At 54.4% G+C, this 18,068-nt stretch overlaps 6 protein-coding genes across 6 annotated transcripts; 1 reads left to right on the forward strand and 5 right to left on the reverse strand.

The window, feature by feature from the left end:
• Positions 1-421: 421 nt before the first annotated feature.
• Positions 422-1,393, reverse strand: ColSpa_07804 (prolyl 4-hydroxylase 1; the record flags this gene model as incomplete). Its single annotated transcript, XM_049274016.1, has 1 exon — positions 422-1,393. The coding sequence occupies one exon, from the start codon at positions 1,391-1,393 to the stop codon at positions 422-424; it is 972 nt and encodes a 323-aa protein (XP_049129973.1).
• A 1,164-nt stretch (positions 1,394-2,557) lies between these two features.
• On the reverse strand, positions 2,558-3,466 carry ColSpa_07805 (uncharacterized protein; the record flags this gene model as incomplete). Its single annotated transcript, XM_049274017.1, has 3 exons — positions 2,558-2,661; positions 2,714-3,149; positions 3,230-3,466. The coding sequence occupies 3 exons, from the start codon at positions 3,464-3,466 to the stop codon at positions 2,558-2,560; spliced, it is 777 nt and encodes a 258-aa protein (XP_049129974.1).
• Positions 3,467-4,518: 1,052 nt separating this feature from the next.
• On the reverse strand, positions 4,519-5,373 carry ColSpa_07806 (PHO85 cyclin-7; the record flags this gene model as incomplete). The annotated part of the gene is made up of 1 exon (XM_049274018.1): positions 4,519-5,373. The coding sequence occupies one exon, from the start codon at positions 5,371-5,373 to the stop codon at positions 4,519-4,521; it is 855 nt and encodes a 284-aa protein (XP_049129975.1).
• Positions 5,374-9,112: 3,739 nt separating this feature from the next.
• On the reverse strand, positions 9,113-10,745 carry ColSpa_07807 (benzoylformate decarboxylase; the record flags this gene model as incomplete). The annotated part of the gene is made up of 2 exons (XM_049274019.1): positions 9,113-9,372; positions 9,428-10,745. 2 exons carry the CDS (start codon positions 10,743-10,745, stop codon positions 9,113-9,115), a joined length of 1,578 nt encoding a protein of 525 aa, XP_049129976.1.
• A 2,087-nt stretch (positions 10,746-12,832) lies between these two features.
• ColSpa_07808 (uncharacterized protein) lies at positions 12,833-13,477 on the reverse strand (the record flags this gene model as incomplete). Its single annotated transcript, XM_049274020.1, has 1 exon — positions 12,833-13,477. One exon carries the CDS (start codon positions 13,475-13,477, stop codon positions 12,833-12,835), a length of 645 nt encoding a protein of 214 aa, XP_049129977.1.
• Positions 13,478-15,490: 2,013 nt separating this feature from the next.
• Positions 15,491-15,901, forward strand: ColSpa_07809 (uncharacterized protein; the record flags this gene model as incomplete). Its single annotated transcript, XM_049274021.1, has 1 exon — positions 15,491-15,901. The coding sequence occupies one exon, from the start codon at positions 15,491-15,493 to the stop codon at positions 15,899-15,901; it is 411 nt and encodes a 136-aa protein (XP_049129978.1).
• Between the last annotated feature and the right edge of the window lie 2,167 nt (positions 15,902-18,068).

Genomic DNA, 18,068 nt, shown 5'->3' on the forward strand with positions numbered 1-18,068 from the left:
ATGGTATGTCTCGCGATATGCCGAGCATAGCACTCCACTTACCTTCGTGATCGTCCTCGAACGATGCATCTAAGATTCTGATTCAGTCTTGTTTTATCATCGTCATTGAGTTCGGACCTTGGAACGCGATGCTGACGATCCGGTCGGCTCAGGTGGGAAGAGACGGCGTGTCGACGGTGGCTATCTCAATCCAGTATGTTTGAACCTGCAGTCTTAAGTGCAGTTCACAGCTGATGTTTGCCCTGATCATGGTAAAACTGCAAGGGCTTGCCACTGAGATGGACATTCATGAACCAGCTGGCTAGATCAACACCACTCATTCCTTATGTTCTGGCCAGAGACTTGACACTTCCGGACTTCTAAGGGCACCCTGACTCGGCACCAGAAGCCTTCTCGATACCTGCGAGCTTGCCACCTCGGTCTAAATCGGATCAACCTCAGCGTCATCAACAACCAGCTCCTCCTCCTCCGCCAGGCGACTCTCACCACCCACCACGATATCCTCCTCCCGAGGCTCCTCACCCTCCGCCCACGCCTCGGGACCGAGATACCTCCTCGGCCAAATGTTCATCGCCGTCTTCAACCCCGATCCCACCGGCAGCCCCGCGTGCACGACCCTCTCGTCGCCCGTCCCGTTCTCGTGCAGATTCACCCAAAACACCGCATTTCCCCTGACGGGCCTGAACGCGAGCCCGCCGTCCTCGTGCCGCCTCCAATCCCTCTCCTCTGCCATGTGCTGCGGCGTCACGGCTCGGACCATGGGGAACCAAGTGTCGCCCCCCGTGCACTCGTCCTGCAGGATGGCAAAGAAACTCGCGATCCGGTTCCACCTGCGGTCCCGACCCGTCCGCGCGTCCCGCTGGAACGACTCGTACCAGTCGTGGTGCACGTTGAACCGCTGCCCCGCCGTGTACCGCACCAGCTGCGGCGGGCCGATCTCGTCCCGCCCCGGCGCCAACGTCGTGCCCATGAACCCTTCCGCGCGCTTCAGCACGCACTGCACAGCGGCGTTGTCGATCGGCAGCCCGGCGGACCAGGATGTCCGGTCCGGCGTGCCCTGTGTGACGCCGTTCTTGACGACGTAGCTGGGGCGGAACTCGGGCTCGCCTGCCTCGAGGAGGCCGGCGATGTCGGCGTCATTTAGGAAGTCGTGGATGTAGATGACCAGCGGGTTGAGGGAGACGATTTGGGTTGTGTAGTTCTGGGCGTGGCAGACAAATGGCTCCGCAGGGGTGTCTTGGACGAAAGTGTCGTCTGCCGGGGGCGAGAGGAGGGTGTCGAGGGATGCGAGGAGGCGAGAGGGGATGTCGTGCTGTTGGATGTAGGGAAGGGTGACGGCGACGAGGCCTGTGTAGGCGGAGAGGCCGAGAAGCTTGGCGAGCAGGCCTGTCATGACGGGTGGTTCGTCGATAGCCTCACAGACGACATAGGTGAAGCGTCAAAGACTGGCAGACAACGCGACAGTAACAGACATCGCGTCACTAGCCAAAGGGGCACCAAGAAGCAGAAGCGTTTGCTTAAGTACCCCCAGCAGAATACCACCCTCCCTCAACGCCAGTTCATTTACCCCAATCTGTCCAGTTCCGACACCCCGAAGGCGCATCAGATAGATCAATGGAGCTTCGTCCTCCGGCTGGGCGGAGAATCTCATGCGCAGTTCGGCTGATTGGACGATCCGCCAAGGATGGCCCATGGCCCAAACCCCGGAACCGCACCCCGTCTCCCCCGCGCGTTGCGGGTGGGGGAATCTCACCGAGGCCTGCTGAGCTCCCGATTCAGTGGGAGGTATGAAGCTTCGCATATGCCGGCTACACAACGATGTTTCCGATGGCAGTTTAATGGTGACGATGAGCCAAGCACAGGATGACCCCATCACCCTGGTTGTGCGTGATCCGCTCATCATCGGAGGGTGAACAAGAAGTCTTGTTTCTTCATCCTCCCAAGCGGGCAAGCAAATGCGGCCGAGTAGTTTTGGAGGACGGTATCACGGGGGGGCTGTCTGCTGTTGGCATCGCTCGCCAGAGGTTTGCATTCGATTCAGTTGATTTCGTTATTCTCTTTCTGTTCCGCAGTGCTTGCCACAAACCACCGTCAGATAAGATGCCCACTCCTATGCATCGTGGTACAAGACCAAAAGCACTAACGATTTCTTCGAAACCCTTGCAAACCAATCTGGCGCTCAAGGCAGATAAAATATCAAACATCGAGCCAGAGTGGCTGAAGGGGTATCATGCTATGGATGAACTTAGTCACAGTCGAGTTAGTACAATATGTACATCCGTACAATGCTCCTCGCTCCCAAACACAGTAAGTTTGCGCTCCAGGTATGTCAACCAGGCACCCAGAGCCTCCCAGAAGGTAAGCAATATGCACCGCCGTCACAAGGAAGGATGTCTCCCTCTCAAGATGGATCTTCGCGTCGAATGTGTCACCCTCGTGAGGCAATGGGTGTGGCAACGCACGTCAGGGAACACCGGGATCGTATTACGACAAATACCCTTGACACAGAACAGCAGACGCTCTCGGAGACAATGCCCCAATTCGCCTATTACAAGCCTTAAATCTGGCTGTGGCGCGCGCGCTTGCGGGCGCTTCCGGTGGATGATGAGGGGCGAAGCTTGTCGTTGCGCTCTCTCTTGAGCTTCTCGTCGAGAACACGGGCTATTGGCAGTCAGCAATGTCGCTCCACGCAAGAAGTCGTGCCGCAGCGTACTAAGCACGTCGTATCCGAACTGAGGATACTGCAAGCACAGGGAGCGGAACTCCTCCTCGGCCTCGGCGCGCAGGGTGTGTGATCGGGTGGCCCAGAAGCTCGCGACGGGGGCGCGTATCGTGGTGTCGTCCTTGCTGGTGTAGGCGTACACGTAGCGGGCGTAGGCAATCTCGCCCTTGGCTGTCGAGTTGACGCAGTGGATCTTGGAGCTGGCGAGCGACCGCAGGCCGGGCAAGCCGAACTTCTCGGCCAGCGTGTAGACACGCGCATGTTTCAGCAGCTGGGTGCCGTCCGTGTCGACCTCGGGGGTAGCAGGGTCCGCTTCGAGGGTGCGCGAGCCGGCGACTTTGCGGGGGAAGTACTCGCCCGTGTAGAGGTACTCGAGGAAGCAGCCAACGGCATCGAGGTCTTCGCCAGCGAGCTCAATCTGACGCGGCTGCCGAGCGTTGAGTTAGTGAGGATTCGGTTGGGCCGGCGCGCCGGTCAGTGGACGCGTTTTCCGGGGGAGCTACTCACGCTGCCGTCGTCGCTGAACTGCGCGCATGCCTCCTTGAAGTAAGGGCTTTGCATCAGGAGGGCCTGATGCGCCGTGACAATGGATTCCGACTCGCCCTGGCCGACTAACAGAGTGACCACGGGGCTGGAGAGGTAGCTGACGAAGGTGGTGCGCGGTTCGACAGGGTCGCTCTCGTCGCCCTCGGCGAAGGGGAGGGTATCGACATTGGCGTTGTCGCCGTCCTCGGGGGCCTCCATCTCGACATCCGCGACGGGGTTCGCAGGGCCTCGCTGGAGATTTCAAGGTCATTATTAAACTCTTCAGCCATTGCGACGGTTCGCGACTGCGCGATCGGGTATCGTGGTGTTTGGCGACCGGCCTCGTGCGGCTTCGTACGGCCTCGTGTGGGGGAGTGAGCTGGACTCGACTATGCTTTTAAGGCCGAATTGTCGGGCGCCGCAAGTTGTCCAATAGGTCGCGTATTACCGGGAAGAAACGAGCGCCGAAAGAAAGATGGAAACGATTGTGTTGACCGTCAATGCAGGGCCAGCTCTTGGGTCGCTCGTGGGCTGGAGATGAGAAAAGTAAATGCGCGAATCCCGGCCGAAAACACAGACGGAGAAAGTTCTTTGGGGTTACAGCTTCGCAAGTTTGGGGGAAGCTCAGAGCTCCAGCTGCCGCATCTCGAGCTATGACATCCTGCAGCAGTGACTGGCCGGTGCCTACTATCGTACCTGGGTGCTAGTCAGTGGGGGAACACCCTAGGACCTTGACACCTTTAGGGATAAGATGACAGATAGCATATCAACATGATACCTTATCGATACGACGCTAATGGCACAAAATTGACAATGTCATTAACGCGTGCGTGTCTCGAGGGTGGGAAAGAAAAGACGCCTTTGGGCGAAAGTAATGAGCAAGGCTTATAATTATCGTCCGCACGGCACGGTATAGCTACACGTGGGGCCAGCATATGGAGGTGTGCCAAGCCAATGCGCAACTCAATTCGATCCAAACTACCTGACTCGAAAGCTCAAAATGTTTTGGATTCTCCAACACCAACGCCGGGTATCGTCGACTTGCGAGATGCATTTCCAGCAGAAGAAAGACCCCGCCCATTCATGCTCAATCAGTATTCCGCCCAACGCAGTGCCATGAAACAGATGATATGGTTTGAACGTTACAAAACGTCGCAAAATGCAATTTGATCATGATGATGCGCTCTCTTCTTCTCCTTCAAATGCCACCAACATGCTGCAGAAACAGTGTCCCTCTGACCATATTACTTCGTCTGGATTAGCCCCTCATCTCATTTCCACTGATTCTCTTGTCGAGATAATCCCGTTTCCCCAGGCTTCCTGTTCGAGGATAGACTCGGCAAGCTGGGGTGCATTAGTCTCAATGGTTGCTCTTGCTTGAGCACCTCCCAGTGCTTCTTCAGCGTGTCTTCCCGCACCACCAGTTCAAAGTTTGCTAGGAAGCAGAAGCTGATCTCCAACCGCGCCAGCTCCAAGTCGCTGACGCCTCCGACTTTGGCCATTTTACTGTGCGGATAGCTGAGATCTTCGAGCGCCTTCATTGCCACCCGCAGGCCCGCCAGCACCAGCCGATGCGCATTCCGCCTTGTTACCGGTATCGTGCGTTCGTCGACAGCCAGGCGGTGGATGTATAGGCTCGTCGCAAGATACACAGCAGTGCTCATTGGACAAAACCTGTGGATTCGTGCGAGATATTCTTCGATGCTAATAGGCGGAGGCTTCTTGGAGTAGAACTTGCGTGTAATGGCGCTGTGTTGAAGATTGATCGGCTGCGAGTTCTCCCCGATGATTATGTACGGTTCGGGCGGCCTCGACGGCGGCGGAGGCGTGGGGGTTTGGGTCTGTCTCAGGTGGACGCCGTCTATTAGTTGTGACGAGGAGCTACTGGAGCCGCTCATTTGGGACATCATTGACGGCCGGCGGGGGGAGGGATGCGAATGACCCATCGCGGCCTCGGCCTCCTGGCGCATTCTCGCCAGGTTCTTTTCCGAGTTGGAGCGAATGAGTGCCTTCTCGGCCGCCATGCCTCGCATGTTGGGCAGTGTTGGGCTCGTGGGAGGTGGTGTCGGGGGAATATCGCCAGTAATTCGGACAAGTGCTTCGATGCCACCGCTCAGCAGCTTCATTGCTGAGCGCGGTGACAGCTTGAAGACATCATCGTTCTCGGGGGCATTCGGCGGACTTTCGCAGTCGGCGACGCTGAGCCTTGGGTCGGACGAAGGGTTGGGCGGCGGGGGAGGTCGGGGACGTCGTTCGCGTTCGACTCTGTAGGATGGAGAGGGACGCCCTCTTCCGGTTTCGGGGACATTACTGTCTTTGGTTCGTGATGCTCCTGAGGGAGGCACCGGGGTTGAGTATTAAGCGCCAATGACGTTATGTTCGAGCTGGAGAACAGAGTCTCGACGGGTTCGACGTGGGCGATAGAGAGCATCTAGTGCTTCAAGAAGGCGACAAACACAGACGATGGCGAGCAAAGCCCTTGGAAAGGGCTGTTTGATCCGTGTACCCTTGGGCAACAAATATCATGATCCAAAGTCCTATCCTTGCAAAGATGCAACTTCCCTCGGCCTTGTTCGGCTTGCGGGGGTCGGAGAGTTATTCGTAGGTGAGCCTCGGCTGGGCTGGACCAGAGGCGTGGTTCCGGGCCGTTCTGGGACAGACTAGTTCGTTCGGCTTGGGAGAGAAGTAACGGTTCGGTTCGTAGAAGCCGGTCGTGGTTCGAGTGAAATGCGACTGTGGTCGTTCGAATGCGGAAGATAAAGGGTGGAAATAGGGCAAAGCACGACGTGGGGCAATGCTGCTACAAGGAGTACGACTTGGAGAGGGGCCGCGACGATGTCGGTCACTGATTGGCGGCTGAGAGACTTGGTCTACAAGCACCACAGGTGGTTCGGTTGGCAAAGTCTTGCTCGGGGCAATATCGTTGGTGGTGACCGTGGTGGTTCTTGGTGGTGGTGGTGGTCCTTGACCTTGCAACCTTGTCGGTCGATTCACTGGCAGAGAGCGAGAGGTGCTTTGTGGCAGAACGCAATCTTTGTGCTGATCTCGAAGCTAGTGCGGGGAGCTGCAGGCATGCGGTAGGCGAAGATACAGCAGAGGGCACGGCATCCCCGTCACAGTGGAGGGATCGGCGATCGTCTCAAGTCTCGAGCTGCAAGGTGCAGTAGTAATTGAGCGACACTGCAGATGGTTCGGCAGGACTGGAGTCGGGGAAGGCGGCTGGGTGCTGAATGCTGGCTGGGAGGGAGGCGAGGCGAGGGCCTAAAAGTGCTGCACGCAGATGGGGAGCGGACCTGCAAGAAAAGCAATGGCGGGACCAAACAGCAGACTTTCAGTGGCGTTTGGCTGAAGTACTCTGCTGCTGGCGCGATGCAATGCAGCGGACGTCGCCGTTACAAGAAGCAGAAGCGAGGAAGCGCAAGGTAGCGCCGTGCAGGGGACGGAGCGAGAAGTCGTATTGTTGCTGACGAGGGCGACTCGACCGGGAACGAGCTTCGCCGGATCGTGTGAGCGAACGGACGGGACGATGAATCCGCTGAAGCAGCAAAGGAACGGCCAACAGATTGGCGCGCGAAGACAAAGTATCAGTTGACTGCCAGCTGACGACCCGGGGATAAGTCCAGAAATGGCTGACAGGCAGGCCTAGGACGCCCGGGGGGGTGTGATATTTGGATATGCAGGAACACAACGATAAACAACAAGCGACCCGAGGTGGCGAAGATGGCAGACCAGTAGTAGGTAGCAGGAACAGCGAATACGAACAGGCAGATAAGAGGTGGACAATGGGGGATTGTCGAATTTGCCAATCCTGGATTGTCCTCGCAGTCGTCGTAACGTTGGTCTGCAGGTAATGTGAAGGGAATATCCGCCCGTGGGTTGGGTCGGGATGGGAGTCCGGGAGGTATTAATTAAGGTGAGCAGCGGGCAGCCGGCGTCAAATTTTTTGGAGAAATTTCATCTCTTCGGAGGGGACACCGGGACTCTGGGATTCTGGCAAGATGAGGCGACGGCAGAGTGGGGAGTGGAGAGGGATGGGTGGTGGCACATGGGAGGGAGGGAGGGGCTGGTCCGCACTCCGAACGATTCAAGGCGGTCCTCGTCAAAAAGATGGATCGTGGAAGGGAAAGGGAAGGAAGCAAGAATGCTGGAGGAAAAGGTCCATCTTGCCTCCTGTGGAGGTTCTGGCCCAGGCTTGCCAGGCGCCCTTCCCGTTTCGTCCGTTGGCCTTGCTTCTGGTCGTCCTGGTCACCCGTCCTTGCCTTCCTACCTCCGCGACGCGTCTCTCTCTCTCTCTTTCCGTTCCATGCCATCTTTCAGCCTCCTCCATGCTTTGTTTTTGCCATGCGCGGCATGCGAGGTGCTTTTATCTACCTTAGTCTGGACTGCGCTTTCCCATCCCCCTACTAGGTTCTGTAATCACACACTATCGTGTTGGCAAGGACCAAGCAAGAGAGCCTGCTGACCTTGACTGACTTTATGCCACCCATGCAGCTGTAACCTCCGCGCGCAAATTGGGTTCGCATTACTTGTTACCAGGCAAGCAGCCGCAGATGTCGCCCAGCCTGCTGGCAGTGGTGACTGGTGACTGGTGACTGGCGACTGCCAAATACATCGTGAACCAAGTGAGGGAACGGGGGATCCCTTACCTTACCAAGCAATCCAAACCAGGGTTATAGGGTGTGTCCACGGGCCGATAAGAGAGGAATTCAAACTATCGCCAGTCACCGTCCGCTCAGAGCTGACATCCGCTCGCCCTTCGTTCCTTCTCAGTCGCAGGTGCTCTACCTAGATAAATCTCCCCCTCATCGGGGCACCTTCCCTACATCCATGTGGTGGTGGTGATGTTGGACAGGGGTATTTCACATTGGTGGAGGGCACAGACATCGGCCTGGCCAGTGCTTGCACCCCACTCCCCCCGTTTTATTTTGGAGGCAGGCGCGAAAGGGTGGCTAAGGGTGGGGTTTTAGGGGTCTTTGCTTGTCAACTGACCAAAGTTGATGCACGGACTTGACGCGCTTCCAGACCCCCTCAGACCTTGACTTGCCGTTTTGGCCAACTTCTCATGTCAGCGTTCTGCATCGTCGTATTCATGTTGCATGTTCACGCGCCGCCTCAGACTCGGTACGACGGCAGGCGGACGATGCCGATGGTTAGTCCACTGAGTTTTCTGAAAACATTGGGCATACAGGGCCTTGAATTCTTTTGTGAATCATCCGCCAAAGGAGCGCACACACACCACTTCACTCTGCCCAACACTCAGACCAATAACGTCTCCCGTCATTGATTCAACACACCGGTCAGAATCTAGACACCACCACTTACAGGCGGATATGACTTGTGCCGGCTCTACGGCAAGATCTACCCGCTGGGTTAGGTGACGCCACCAAGCCTGTGTTTCCCGAAGAACGTGAAGCGTGATCAACAAAAGACACGCCCATTGCCGTCTCCTCATCCCAAGGTCGGCCATGTTCCTAATACTATGGTACCTGTGCCATTCGCCGCTTGGCCATCATCCTATGCTCTGGAAATGGCATTTTGATGACCAGACATTTTACCATAATCATGGGAAAACATGCTACGACAACTCGAAGCCTAGGCGACGGCTTGGACTTCTCCCACTGGGATCACCCATGCACCGTCGTACAGGATTACACACGCCATCGTGTCCCAACAATCGTCAAATGTCCGGTGACTCTATTCTACCGGGTTGGACCCACGCCTGTCTGTCTACGTCCCCGTCTGCATCTTGGGATGTAGCAAAACCGAGTCATCACATCCGTCCAATCTGCACCTTACCACCTCTCATTGCGTCACCCCGTGCGGATACGGCCTTAGTTCTCCACCGCCCTCTCTTCAGCCTCATCTTTACGAACCCATGGCCACCTTGATATCCAACACAGCCGGCTGCCCCCCCTGCACTGTCTCGATCGCTTTCTTGAGCACTCCCTCAAGCTCTTCCAGCTTATCCACACGAGCAGCAAACAAATCTCCACCAGCCGCTGCCTTGGCGATACCGGAATAATCAGGCGCCGGGTCAAACGAGATGTTGATCTCCTCGTTTGTCGCCCTGGAACCTTCACCGTCGGGGTGCACCAGCAGCAGCGACCGTCGGGGCGCGTTCCATCCTGTCGAAATTGTCAGTCAAACTTCGATTCACGGTCGGGGCTCCTTAGCACTCACCCTTGTTGTTCAAGATGATCGTCAGTACGGGAATGTTGTAACGCTTGGCAATCCAGTACACACTGCCTGGTACCGAGAAGAGGAACGTGCCGTCACCGACGATTTGGACCACAAACTTGCCCTTGCCACCGTTCTCGAAGTCAGAGGCTAGCTTGATGCCAAGAGCGCCACCCCCAGACCAGCCGAGGCCACCACCACCACAGTTGATCCATGAGCCGGGCAGCGTGGGCTGGAGGTTGTCGTGGACAAAAACAGTGTTAGTTACGGCTTCGATCGCCCAGATTGTGTCCTCGGGGCAGAGTTTCTTCAGCGTTCGCGAAAGGTGGCCGGTCCCAAACTCGCCATCCGCTTTGGGCTGTGCCTTTTCCTCAATCTTGGCCAAGAGCTGTTTGTGTGACTCCTTGACCTTGGCTTCACGCTCCTTGGCCTCTGCCGACTCCAGTTGCGCAGCGAATTTGCCCTTGAGGTGAGAAGTGATCTGCTCAATTGATTGCAGGCTGCTCGCGCGGTATCTTGACTGCGCGGCGATGTAAAAAACGGGCATCTGCTGCTTCAATGGGTCGACGTCGATATGGAAGATCTTAGCGTCCTTCTTGGGATGGCACAGGGTGTTGATCCACGGCACGTCGCAGTCGAGAACGAGAATGACATCGGCCGTCTTCACAGCTTCGTCAATACCAAATCGAAGACCCAGCCAGCCAGGGTGGTCTGCCGGGAAGCACATGTCGCTCCCGCCAGTGTCGACAACGCGCAGGCCCTTGACCGTGTCGGCGAGCTCAACGAGCGCAGCCGGGAAGTCGTGGTTTCTGCCGCCGAAACCGGTGATGACAAGGGGCTCTTTGGCACCAGCCAGCGCCTCGGCGATCCTGTCAACAGCGCTTTTGGGAAGACCACCGAGCTCGACCGGATCCCATTCATCTTGGCGAATGCTGTACGGCTCGATCTCGGCCTCCATGACCTCTCTTGCGCCGCAAAGATACACGGGCCCCTGAGGATCAGATCTGGAGAATTGCAGTGCGCGGTTGACCATCTGTTTGACGTTGGTGGCCGTCTTGAGCTCACCGGAATACCGGCAGTACTGCGATACGATTTGCTTTTGGTCCGGGACATCCTGAATCCAGTGGATGTACTCGGTTCGGCTGCCTCGCAACTCACCCTCCAGAGTAAAAGGCGACAGACCAGCGAACACCAGGATAGGCGCACGGCCGCATGAGGCGTTGTGTACTGCAGCGCCGAGGCCCTGAGTGCCTACGTCGACGTGGACAATGACACACTGCGGCTTTCCAGTCAGGCGAGCATAGCCATCAGCCATGGACATGGCTACCATCTAGGTTCATTGTCAATACGACAACTCGACATTAATGTGGGTAGGAGGGGTTTATTACTTCATTAGGGCATGTGATGATTCTGGGAAAGCTTCCTTTTTTCTCTCTCAGACCCTTAACCATAGCCTCAATGATGCTGGGGTGGTCGGAACCCAGGTTCACGAAGCAATGGGTGACACCGGCATCCCATAATGACTCGAAAAAGGCGAACGACGCGGTATACATCTCGGTTGACTGTGACGAAAGATTCCGGGCTTGTTCGATGGTGGCCTTGTATTCATCTTCAACGACGGGCCGAGACGACGGCTTTATAGCAGCATTGAAGGGTGATGAAGATCCTGTTGTTGATCCCCCACCTCGATGCAGTGGGGTACCGGATGAGAATCCGGCAAGTTGGCGACCAGGGCCAGCAATGACTGCGCTGGCGGCCAACGTCTGCTTCAACCTGACCAATCCCCCTGCTCTTCCACCTGCAGGCCCGGCAACACGCAAGCAGCGTGCTGCCATCGGCCCCGGCAATTGTCTGAAAGGCATGGCGAAAGGGGGGCAATAACAACCAGCAACGGCTATGGAGAGCGGGGTATCAAATGACGGATTGTTGTGTGGTTGATTGCTTCACAGTGTTATCAAGCCCTTCGGGTACAGACAGGCCGTGGCAGGATGTGTTAGTGTGTAGTCAGGGTCGGGATGCCACGACGAACCAATGGACGGTGGTTCGACAATGATGCACTACGGCGGAGAAGTTGCACAATGTTGGGGAGTATTTCGGACTGAAAAGGCGGTTAGGTTTGACTGAAGTCTGAGTTCCCCGTGACGGTGACGGGCGGCAAAGACACTTATACGTTCGGGACTAGGATCATTCCACAGACCGACGGTGGTCTTAGCATTGTTCCCCAGAATAGGGAGCATCACGCCCTTGGGGTTAACCCCGCAATCGGCTCAGGGACCGGTTTCATAGGGCGCTTGCAGTCGGCTCATTGCAGGGTGTCACTGTTGGCTAGCTTACTGGCCCCAACCCGCAGATAAGGAGCCAAGGGAGCACAAGGCGCGCATGGCTCCGTACCGTGTGAGCAATCGGCCATACCGATGACTGAGCTTGCAAAGAGATGAGAGCTCGTAGTAGATTGGAACACAATTTATGCACATGAGTTGAGTTCTTTCGATACTTATCCTCTCCTTCCCAACAGAGCTTCACGGGGCCGATGCGTCAGCACTGGGGCGGATCATCGCCTTTAGGCCGAGAATTACCGTCGCAAGAGGCCGCGAGTTGAGCGGGACAGGCACTTGGAAACACCGTGTCTCACGCCGGTTCCCCGCAACAAAGCGCGTCCGGGCGTTCCTGGAGACGCCAGCTGATCCAGCCGATGCGTCGAGGTCGTGCGGGGTGCAGGCGGTGTTATCTAGCTCTTAGCTAATGGGATCCGCTCCGGCTCTTGGGCGTTCGGATTCCGTGTAGGGAAGCCAACGGGGGAGCAGGGGAGTGAGAGGTAAGTTCTCAATGTGCAGTGCAGTGCCATGGTAGCTAAATGGAGCTTCATCCCGTGTGCCACTCTGACGTCCCTTCTGATAAATATCGCGCTTGTTGGCACTTTTGACAGTGCGTTGCAACACAGTAAAGCTACCACTCCATGCCGAGCTTGGAATCCGCGCATCTCTAATGGATTCGACGTGGTTTTCAGACTGGGCGTATATCAATGGAAGCTGCGTTCAAACCTGATCAGGTGGATACATGGTCTCGGACAGTAACGGTTGCTTTGGGGAGTTGGCTTATTCACCTGCAACACCCCGGCATGATATCCAGGACAACTGCGCGTACATCGTACGGGCCAGCAGGTTCCGAGCGAGTTTGATAGATAGGAGGCAGCATGAAGGGGGCAAGAGTGAAGTCGATACGAGAGAACGGCCGGGTTGTACATGGTATAAGGCGCTTTCGCTTCATCCTTTCCCCAAACACGCGCGTCTTAAGCATTGATGACCCGGTTGGCAGATGTTTGTCCAACAAGTCCATGTCATGACGACTGAAGTATTGCAAACACATGCAGTTCCATTGGCTTGGCAGTGCCGGATGACCAGCTTTGCACTATTTTTCCGACCTCAGTCCGTCTGGCCAGATCCAACCCAGGATTGACCCAATGCCGAATGCGGCAAGGCATATCAGAGCCGTCAAAGCCATAGCACCCGCATACTCCATGGGCTTTAGGACGGGCGGTTGCGTCCTCCTCATCCCCGCTGATGACTGCGTCGTCGCTATCACCCTCGCAATAACAGCAAACTGCCCCGAAGAAGACAATCGCCCGACTGTCAGCTTGCCATACGGCGGCGTCTCGGGCTGCTCTGTCGTCTGGCTCGACCTTCTCAACGTGCTCAGCGCGCTCGACTTCCTCATTAACACCGCCATTGGGTCGCGGGAAACCCGGACACCTTCAAAGATCTTGTAAAACATCGAAGAGTAATAGAGGGAATACCAGGGCTTCATCCCGCCGCCATAACTTTCCCACTCCGCCCAGGCGGGGATGATAGTGTTGATGAAAGTAAAGTAGTTGGATCCCGCAAAGCCCTGCTGATTCATCTTGGCCTTGGTACCGCTGAAAACCGATGTGTTGACGCCGTACTCTTCGTGCAATGTGCTGAGGTCTGCAGACACGATGATCGAGGGAGTTGTCCTGCCGAGGGGGGTAGGGCCGTCAATGTAGCCTGTACGTTCGAGCACGTTGGTGAACCTCATCATGAATCGATTGTTGTGCGGAACGGATGCACTTGCATGTCATCGCCCATGTGCCGTTATCAGAAACAACTCATAGTTCTCGTACAGCATGTCCAGGCCCGTGGGATTGCGACATACGGCCAAGGTCTCTCATCAATGAAGTTCGGGATGGACTCATAGACGAAGGACTGCTTTCAGGTGTCAGAGCCGATATCGATCTCAGTCGCAACACCGGCAGTTGTTTCGTTCAGGGTGGTAGTTTTGATAGCGGAGGCGGAGGGCAGGGGAGCATTGCTGTGGTCGGTCCTCATGCGGGATGCACAGGCTGACCTTCGAAAGCAAGGAGGCAACGAAAGGACTGGAAACGAGGACCCCCCATGTATGCGACAGAGGGATGATGACACAAGAAGCCATTGCGATTTTTGCTAAGCGTCGAAATTATCTAGGGACTAGTGTTGATGATGAATGAATTAGGATGCTTGGCAAGGAGAGAACACTTAGCTCCGGCCTCGTTCAGTGAGCGGACGTTGCCATCGAGACTCCGAATAGCACCTGGATGGAGGGAGCCGATGATGGGTCGGTGGTGGAGCTCCACTTTCGGCAACGGTCCGGCGGGCTGCCGCTGCTTCAACTATACCCCCCGACCCGACTGACCAACCCAACAACCCACCATTCGATCAACATAGCAAGTCTTCTCTTTCCTGTTACGCATAATATAGCAGGGTTACAGTTCTCAATCAGATCAGGTTCTTGATGTCTGGTCTGGTGAGGGAACGCCATATAATAAATTCGCATGGCCTAGGTCCGCCGTGATCAGAGACGCTTGATGTGGTATAACCATATCGGACCCGGGAACGAGACCTTGTCTATATGATACGACATTGTCTTACCTCACGGCCACAATAACTTGACCCTGCTATGTTCGGTTTCATAGTATTTGGTTTCATGGTGTCAATCGTTTGCTCAATAACGGATCCGAGTCCAAGAGTTCCTTTCCACTCTATCAGCCTTCCATCCGGACCATCTGACTATTCCACGCCTGAGCATATGTAGCCACACGGGCTACATGGGGATGGATTTTTCACTTCACATGAGGCAACTTTTTGACTTGAGTTAACCATCGTAATCAATTGCATCCTTACATACAAATGATCCACTGACATGACTTATTTAAACCAGAATTCGCGTAAAACTTAAGTCCACGTGTGGAGAAGAAAGTCCTTTTCAATAATGACTGGGATTCCCTAAGCCAAAATCAACTGCTGACCGTCCTTTGGTCCTCGAGGTAAGGGGCCGAGCCATCTACTAGACATTTACAACAGTTATATCGGTGGCGGCTCAAAGGACGTTCACGTCAGCAAGGCCATTAATTGTTCCGACTCGAATAGTTAGGCAAAATAGATTGTTAGATGATTCAAAGTATTCTGCCTAACCGCTATATTGCAATGGAAAATGAATGCATGTTGGCACATGATGTTATACGCGGCACTAACACACACCCTGCTTACCTCGCTCCCTCTTGTGGTGCGGCCTTCTGACACCGGTTGATCCGACTGCATCTGAACCACTCAGCGAGCAAGCACACAAGCTCTGTCCAACGCTTGCACCGTGCTCATTCGCCTCGGAAGCGTTAAATGCGCTCGCTCGTTATTCACTAGCGGCTTTGACGCACTGGGGTATAATAGGCTCTATGTATTGACTGGATATTGAAGGTGCACAGAGTAGAAGCTCGGGCGTCCCGGACGGCTGGCTGCCCCAATGCGACCCCGCTCGCATCGGAGTGCCGCATCAAACTTGCTTTGAGCACGAGTCCTTGACAGAGCCGCATGACCGGCTTCGAATGTTCAGATGAACGCTGCGTAAGATACATCACCTTCCCCTCATTCAAATATCTCACTTCTCACCAAACCTGACCTTCCCGAACTCGACCAATTTTTGTTATTACTCTATCTCTCGCGCAGAAATATTATCGTCACTTGAAGGTACACCTAAGCAGAATCAGAAATTACGACATTTCAGCTGGTTCGAGCCAAAATGTCCCTCAACTTAACATCTCCTTTCTCCCCGCTGCCGAGTTACGCTCTTGGCACGGGCTTGACTTTCATCGGCCTTCTCGGGTTCGTCCGCCCATTCGCCATCTACGACGCCTTTGGCATCGCTCGACCACTCTCCGCCGAGCCTGAGGCTTTTAGCTACGCGAAGTCCGCCCGTGACTTGGCAACGGGTGCTTTGTTTATCCTCCTAGAGACATACCAAGAGGGGAGCGGGAACGAGGACGCCGTCACTGCGTTGTTTGCGGTGACAGCGTGTGTGGGTATCGCGGACTGGTTGATCGTCAAGAAAATGGGTGGAGAAGGGGGACGAGGGGACAGGAAGAAAGGATTAGTGCATTTAGGGAGCGGAGTTGTGTTGGGTGCTTTTGCTGTTTGGAGGTTTATGTACTAGGAATGGTTGCTGAGTCAATGTACTTGTCCCCGAAGATGGTTTTCTAGAACGAATTTTTTTGATGGGGAAGAGCAAGTTGATTTTACTGAATAGTTGCTAGGAAGGAGAAGACGAGACATGACAGAATAATCGACCTAACGATGGCCCATGATGGACGAAGCCGTCATAACACTGGAATGGGAGTCCTGGTCGTATCTGTAAACTACCATAGTGAGCTTAAGAAAGTCTACTGGCAAATATATGGATTGCGATATCTCTCATGGAGTTGGCTTTTGTGCCCACTTGTCATCAGTTCGCGGTATTCCAGGCTCTTCCGTAAACATGATAAGCATGTTCTTTTCCTCTGAGCCAATGGACATTCACCTGTTCACATATACTCTCGTACGTCAAGATCCAACACTATTTTTACCGACTTGGCTCAAAGGATCAACCTGAAAACCCGCCAATTAATGTTCAGCCAGTATTGAGCTGGAAGTGGATGGCAGATCGCTAGTAAATACAGTTCAATAGCCAATAGCAAGTACAAGATTTTGCTCTTTACCGTTTGGATAAACCCGCATTTTGCATTTAGCTTCACCTTCCATGTTGACGCAAATAAATCTCAGGGCTTTGAGGTATTTGAATGGTCGATTAAGATGACGCTGACGCTGACGCTTATCTTTCAAGAGGCAAGATCGGCTTGTCACAAGTTCGTCTCTGGAAGCCCTGGCAACGAAGAAACGGAATGCGCGACAAGGAAAAATCAATGTAAAATGGTGTGAGGAGAAAGAGTAAGAAAAGCTAGGGTCTCTGTAAATGAATAATTAACAATAATCACAGAACAAACTATTTGTGAAATGCTTCGCAACCAGTTGTTCTTAGCATGCTAATCCCTTAACAAAGGGTGTGGAGTTTGCTTTGCACAGGTCAAGGACAGCGGCATTGTATGAACATAGTTTGCATTGTCTCGTGAGGAATATCAACATGGTTGACTTGCAATACTGTGAGTCTATATAACTGCCGCAATCCTCATGCTATTGTCCTCTGCATCCAAACACAAACAATCAACCAACCGATAACAACTGAACCACAACTTATAGTCTCTTACACTTTGATAACTCATCAAGCTATCTGACTTAGGATATTCACGCCATACCTCAGCAAGAAAACCTGCACGTAATCGATTTTGACCTCAACATATTTTTTTCGAGTAACAAACACTGCTTAATTCAATACATTTCCCGCTGCAACGAAGATGGCTCCTGAAAAGAATGACCGCCCGTGCGCTCGGTGCCACTCAATGAAGACCCGAGCTATTTCCAGAGGGGAAGATGGTAGCTCGAACAATTCTCATGTCTTAACTCCCAAGCCTCAGAACTCCAATAAAACTCGGAAGCGTAGCATATCAGTTTCCGAAGAGCCAGAGGCCTCATCGTCTGACAGGCGACCCGGAAAGCAGCCAAAAATCGAAGAGCGGGGTGCCTCAACTTCCATAAACATCGAGGATGATAACAACAAGACCAGGAGTCCCCCGAAATCTGGGGGAAATCAAGTTGCGGTAATGCTCCTATCGAAGAGTCCTCGCCAACTTTGCATGTGCGCTGCGATGGGTTCTGGCCTGCGATTCGCGACAATTACTTGAGCTCACTGGAAGACAAAACCATCAGAATTGACATTCCCTGTGTCATCTGCGGAGACGAATGCTTCGTGGTGGGACAAACGCACTGGAGACTGCAGAGGCCGGAAGGGACATGGACGGAAATGCCCATGATTCTTCGTTGCGGGCACGTAGTAGGCGATGAATGCCTGGATAAATGGATCGAGGCCAAACAAGCAGAAGAAGAGCCGCTAAGCTGTCCTATATGCAGGAGGTCTTTGCATTGTTCCGACTGCGGGTCTTCATTGACAGGCTGGTGTCTCACGATGGATATCCCAGCGGCGAAAACCAAGACTATTCATGAGGGGGGCCACCAAGTTGCACGTTGCAACACTTGTGAGGCAGATAACCTTTTTGGACAAGCGATCAGGGCGGAAGATGATGCCGAACAACATCACGACGAGTCTCAGCCTCTACTGGATTGGTTTCACATGATGAGGAGCCATGTTGGAGCAGAAGTGCGGACGGGTCGGTATAAGAACGTTGCACCAGGGGATATTCCCGATCTTGTTTTAGGCAACGTCTTTTCAG

The sequence above is a fragment of the Colletotrichum spaethianum genome (assembly GCF_022836535.1).
Source record: "Colletotrichum spaethianum MAFF 239500 DNA, contig20, whole genome shotgun sequence".
Taxonomy (NCBI): domain Eukaryota; kingdom Fungi; phylum Ascomycota; class Sordariomycetes; order Glomerellales; family Glomerellaceae; genus Colletotrichum; species Colletotrichum spaethianum.